General features: G+C 45.1%; 1 protein-coding gene across 2 annotated transcripts in view; it reads right to left on the minus strand.

Moving 5' to 3' along the window:
- vps13c (vacuolar protein sorting 13 homolog C) overlaps nucleotides 1-5,325 on the minus strand; it is a 38,060-nt gene extending 32,735 nt beyond the window's left edge. For both annotated transcript variants that reach the window (XM_061067556.1, XM_061067555.1), the window contains exons 1-5: nucleotides 5,176-5,325; nucleotides 3,396-3,439; nucleotides 2,566-2,608; nucleotides 2,367-2,462; nucleotides 184-285 (exon numbers count right to left, since the gene is read on the minus strand). In XM_061067556.1, coding sequence (XP_060923539.1) covers nucleotides 184-285; nucleotides 2,367-2,462; nucleotides 2,566-2,608; nucleotides 3,396-3,439; nucleotides 5,176-5,275 — 385 coding nt within the window. In that variant the 5' untranslated portion in view covers nucleotides 5,276-5,325. The remainder of the gene's footprint in view (nucleotides 1-183; nucleotides 286-2,366; nucleotides 2,463-2,565; nucleotides 2,609-3,395; nucleotides 3,440-5,175) is intronic.
- Nucleotides 5,326-6,000: the final 675 nt, after the last annotated feature.

The raw sequence follows: 6,000 nt of genomic DNA on the forward strand, positions 1-6,000 counted from the left end.
TCACACGCAGCGTGAACAGCACAGACAAAGTTAATACATGCATCTATCCAACTGTGTGTGTCTCTCTGTGTGTGTTTCATTGTGTCTAACAGCAGGAACACAAACAGGAAGCAGGAAGAACAAACAGGAAGCAGGAAGCACAAACAGGGGGTCAGTGAGAGGTCAGAGGTCAGCGTGTCTCACCTCTGCGTGCAGCCAGCTGTAACGCCTCCTCGATGCGCTGCAGCTCGCGCTGCTTCGCCTCCTGCTGGTCACGCTCCTCCTTCGCCGCATCGAACTTGATCGCTGAGATAAAAAAAAACACAGACAAACAAAAAGTCAAGTTTTTGATTAAGCAGATGTTTTACTTCACCAGTCACCTCTGGCCACCTGGTCCACCTGTTGACATACAGGAAACTAAACCTCAAGACAGACACTGCAGCTGCTGCCTAGACCACGCCCACATCTGATCCCAGACCTGCTCTAATAACAGGATGCATGATGCTGATCAGTGTCCTCGTACTGACTCAGTCTGAATGGTCTTCATCAGCCTCTTCACTGCTGCAGGTTTGTATTCTACAGAATGAGAACTGTTCCAGAACCAGAACCTAGTAAAACCTCCTGAGTCAGTGAGAACTACTCATGACCCTGTGAATACATATTTCAGAAGCAAATCCCAGAATAGAAAGCAAAGAACTACAACAGAAACCAATAGAGACCACCTAACTACAACAGAAACCAATAGAGACCACCTAACTACAACAGAAACCAGTAACCTCAAAAGGAAAGCAGCGAACGTGAATCAACCTCAGGTCTGAATTTAAAAGGAGAAAGATGACGAACAACGCAATGTTCAAGTCTTTTATTGTGAAGGGTAATGTTTGATTAACGACAGGAAACAGAGACAGGATCAGACCTGGACCATCACCTGAGAACCTGAGTCTTACCGTTATACGGACACGATTCCAGCTGAGATCCGGCTGCAACACACACACAACCACACCTGAGAAAACACACTCCACCCTAAACAACACAATGTGAGACGTCATGTATGAGCTCCGCCTCCAGACCAGCCAATCAGAACCTGGGATTCTGAACATTGATTTTACCAGCCCTCATCTCTGGAGAAGATCCGGTCTGAGGACGACCTGGGTCCACCCATACTTGACTCTGATTAGTTAGTTTGTCTGGCTTGCATGTTGTTTGAATGAGGAAATAAAAGAAACTGTTCATTAAGTTAATCCACATGAAACAAGGTGGAAGTGAAACCCCCCCGATGTGGAGCTTCGCCTCAGAGTGGTGAGGATCCTCAAGTCTGTTTAGGTTTGACTGGCCCTGAAGTAAAACCCCAGTCAGGACTGATGTGGATCCGGATCCTGGTCCTGGATCAGTTGACCTGCTGTTGAACAGTTTGTCCATCAAGTCTTAATGTTTCTTTAGATTGAGTTGAACATGGACATGACACACGAGTCTGAACTATTCCTTTTGACACATCCAGCTGGAAGACCCCTGAGGTAGACCAGGACCCCATCAGAACCCTCTTCAGCCAATTCCCATGGTGACCAGGGTGAGATGAAAGGACAGAACTTTGATGGGATATCAGTAGGGCTGAACGATTTAGGAAAAAAATCTAATTGCGATTTTTTTCCCCCAATATTGCGATTGCGATTTACTATGCGATTTTTTTATTTGATCCTCCTTTTTTGCCCAACAAAACGAAATGAATGAGTTAAATATGACCAACACAATATTGGATACATTTAGTGTAAAATATTCTTTAAAATTATAGGTGTCTTACTGCTCCCAAGTCAGTTACATTTCACACAACTGAAACATAGAATTTGCTTCTACTATACTTTGAAAATATTTTGTAAAATCAAAGTAAATAAAGTTATAAATAAAAAACAGAGAAATGCACAGGCCACAGACTCAAACAGTACAAATGCATGTATGAACAGTTTCCTGAAGTTAAAGAAATGGTCCCACTCCTCAGACTTTGGTTTTTAACCCTTTCGAACACAAGTCACGTAACAGACAGAGTGTGTGTGTGTGTGTGTGGAGCCACAACACAGCAGACATGAGGCGGTGTAAAGACCTGGCGGGTGAGGCCAGCAGCCCGGTGCCCTACTCTCGTTCGCACGTTATAATCGCGCACGTTGCGATCAGGGAAGTCGTATTTTATCATATCGCAATTTTATCGCAAATGCAATCAATCGTTCAGCCCTAGATATCAGTCTCCCGAGCTTTCTGATCATTGAGTGATTTTGAGGAAAAACCAGCAAGGTCCCCGGACAGCTCTGTCTTCAGGAGTGAGACATGAATGTCTGTGGGTTTATCTAATGTCTGACGACCTGACAGAAGTTTAAACACGTGATCGCATCACTTACTGGCTCCGGGAACCACCAGCAGGTAGAGACCGTCCAACGTGGCGACCACAGCATCGTTGTAAAGGTTCTTCCACGGAATCTTCAACGTCAACTTCCCTGGAACACAGGACGATTATCAGGTTTGACTGTTTCTAATCATTCACTGATCAGACCTGTTGATCAGAGAGTGAATGAGTTGAGCCAGAGAGAAGGAACTCACCGATCTGTCCAGCTTTCACTTTGAAGGGAACATCCAAGTCACTCTGAAACACAAACACACAAACTGCTGTTATCAATACAGACCCAATAATTAGTGCATTAATAGATAATCTAAAGAATGAGGGAAGCTACAACCTGCTTTCATCACCTAGACTTTTAGTAATTGAACCCAAAGACTAGATGTCTCGTTCGACGGAGCCGGACCTCACCACATGGCGGCCATCTTGCTAGAGGCAGCTCGCTCACCCATAACATTGTGTTGGTAGTGGTAAATAACCATAACTTGCTCAATTTTCAACCGATTTTGAAACGGTCTGGTTTGTTATAAACGTCAGAGATGAAGATATGACACTGCAAACTTATGAATAATTATGTTATTTTCTAAAAAAATTTAATAATGTATGCAGTGTCATAACTACATCTCTGACGTTTATAACAAACCAAACCGTTTCAAAATCTGTTGAAAATTGAGCAAGTTATGGTTATTTACCAACACAATGTTATGGGTGAGCGAGATGCCCCCTAGCAAGATGGCCGCCATGTGGTGACGCCCGGCTCCGTAGGCCGGCAACGCAGACGAGACATCTAGCCTTTATTGAACCTCTTTGTGTTTCTGTACAGCCTGAAGGGGGCGCTGCTGTGACAACAACCTATCATGAGCTACAGGAGACGCTGGGTACAGTCAGAGGAGGGTTATTAATAAAGCAGAAGTCTAACTCTGAAGAAGTCTGTGTGTTTACACTAGGCTAACACGTCGGAGGGTGACGATGATCTGTGACCACGATGAGGTTTGAGACTTCACACCAACGCCACAGAGTCGCTGTCACTCACCAGAGCGTTCTCCTTCACCCTCAGGTTCTCCAGAACAACGTTTCCTAAAGAAGAAGAAGAAGAAACATGTTACAGTCATGTGTCAATATGAACATGTAAACATGTGTCCACAGTCTACATGTAACATGTCTCGGTCCAACACGTCTGTGTCATTCTGTGTGAAAAACAATCTGAAGTTTAATTCATGGTGATAAATAGGGTTGCAAAGGGGCAGAAACTTTCCGGTAAATTTCCGGAAATTTTTCCGGAAACTTTCCATGGGAAGTTAAGCTCGGGAATTTTGGGAATTTTGGAAAAAAACAAAAACTAAGCAATTAAAATGTGAGCAATAAAAACATCATTCAAAACTCTGTTTTAAAGATGTATGGAACGTTGAGTTTCAACCCTCCACTGTGCATTCTTCCATCACATGCACAGATAACTCCCAGCATGCTTCACTCTACAGCAGGGCTATTGAGGCCTGCTGTAGAGTGAAGGACTAGTCAGGTAAGTTTCCATGATATTACTGGGAAAATATATACGCATGCAGATTAAGGATTGTTCATCTGTTCATCTAGCCTATTTCCATTCATTTATCCATCAATTGTTAAATATGTTTACAGACGATTCCAATTGTTTGGCTAACTATTCATATCTCTGGCATTGCATTAGTGTTTTTTTACAAACTTTTTTCTCATCTTATTCTACAGAACAATGCCACGTGCACTCTCTCATGTGTGGAGACATTTCACCCCATCCAATGTAGAAGGAAAGGCTGTGTACATTTGCAAATACTGTGCAAAGACCTATGTTAAGAATGACACAACGATGCAGAAGCATATAGTCAAGTGCCCAAAGTTTCCTCAGGGCTCAAATCAGCCTATGACACAACAAAATGTTTATATTTATGTCTGTATATGACAAGGTCAATACAGTTTGTATAAATTCCCATGGAAAGTTTCCAACTTGGAATATTCCCGGAATTTTGCAACCCTAGTGATAATCAATAATCTGATGATCGATAACAGTGATCAGGATCCACCTGCTGGGAGCTCAGAGCTGATTGGTGGCTGTGAGTCATGTGACTCAGGTATGACACTGATCAGGTTTCACGAGTGACAAATACCTGTCATAACATCACGGTTATTCATCCCGGATATGAGACATATAGATACACACACTGCCTCTGTCTGTAATCGATCTCTGGTTTGTTCAGATCATAACTCACTATAATAATCAGACTCTGTTCTCAGATCAGTTGATGTTAGAATTCCGTCCTCGTGTTTGCTGGTTACCCGCTGGTGGTCACGTGTCCTCTGGCCCGATGACAGCTCAGATAAACAAACCAAACCTCCTTCGAACATCCTCTCATTTCACCTGAATGGCTTCGCAGGTGAAATTTAATGGATGAAAACACGAGTCTGCGCAGTGTTATTGATGCTGAAGAGCCGTGTTGCACTTCGGCTGCACACAGACACACACAGACACACAACAGACCCTCGGAGCTTCACATTCAAACACACAACATCCCGCTCGCTTCCTCTGACGTCTCACTATGTTTTGCCAGCGAACGCAGGGCGAAGCTTTGACTGAACTTTAAATTGCATCCAAACAAAAGAGAGTTTGTGGTTCAGATTGACGCCGAATTGAACTACAGGTCTGGTAGTTCCACGGTGGGTGGTCAGTCACGTGATGAGAAGTGTTTGTTAACGTACAGACCGCGGTGGAGTTTAATGTGTGACGTTTCTGAGCGGAGTCTGGCGTGTTGCTGCGGTAGCTGCTAGCTAGCTGCTGGGCTCACCTCCCCAGATCCCGATCTTCAGCTGGGACTTGTCCAGGTTCTCCACGTAGTCCCCGATGAACCTGTTGAGCAGGTCGCTCACCAGGGACTCGAACACCATGACGCAAGGATCCGGACCCGACCTGCCGAGGGTCCAGCAGCTCACTTCCGGTTCAGATGGTGACAGGAGATCGGTTAGTGATGTCTGAGAGAGAGAGAGAGCGAGAGGGAGAGAGAGAGGGCAAGAGAGAGAGAGAGAGAGCAAGAGAGAGAGAGAGAGAGAGAGAGAGAGAGAGAGAGAGGGAGGGAGAGAGAGAGAGAGAGAGAGGTAGAGAGAGAGAGAGAGAGAGAGGGCAAGAGCAAGAGAGAGAGAGAGAGGGCAAGAGAGAGAGAGAGAGAGAGAGAGAGAGAGAGAGAGAGAGAGAGCGAGAGGGCAAGAGAGAGAGAGAGGGAGAGGGCAAGAGAGAGAGAGCAAGAGAGAGAGAGAGGGAGAGAGAGAGAGAGAGAGAGAGAGAGAGAGAGAGAGAGAGAGAGAGAGAGAGGGCAAGAGCAAGAGAGAGGGCAAGAGAGAGAGAGAGAGAGAGAGAGAGGGCAAGAGCAAGAGAGAGAGAGAGGGAGAGAGAGAGAGAGAGAGGGCAAGAGCAAGAGAGAGAGAGAGAGAGTGCAAGAGAGAGCGGGGGAGAGAGCGGGGGAGAGAGCGACAATCAGATCAGAATCAGAATTATTGTTATTGCCAAGTATATTTGCATATATTGGAAATTGCCATGGTGTGGTTAGTACACTGTGTGTGTGTGTGTGTGTGTGTGTGTGTGTGCGTGCGTGTGTGTGTGTGTGTGTGTGTGTGTG

Source organism: Limanda limanda, chromosome 3 (assembly GCF_963576545.1).
Source record: "Limanda limanda chromosome 3, fLimLim1.1, whole genome shotgun sequence".
Classification (NCBI taxonomy): Eukaryota; Metazoa; Chordata; class Actinopteri; order Pleuronectiformes; family Pleuronectidae; genus Limanda; species Limanda limanda.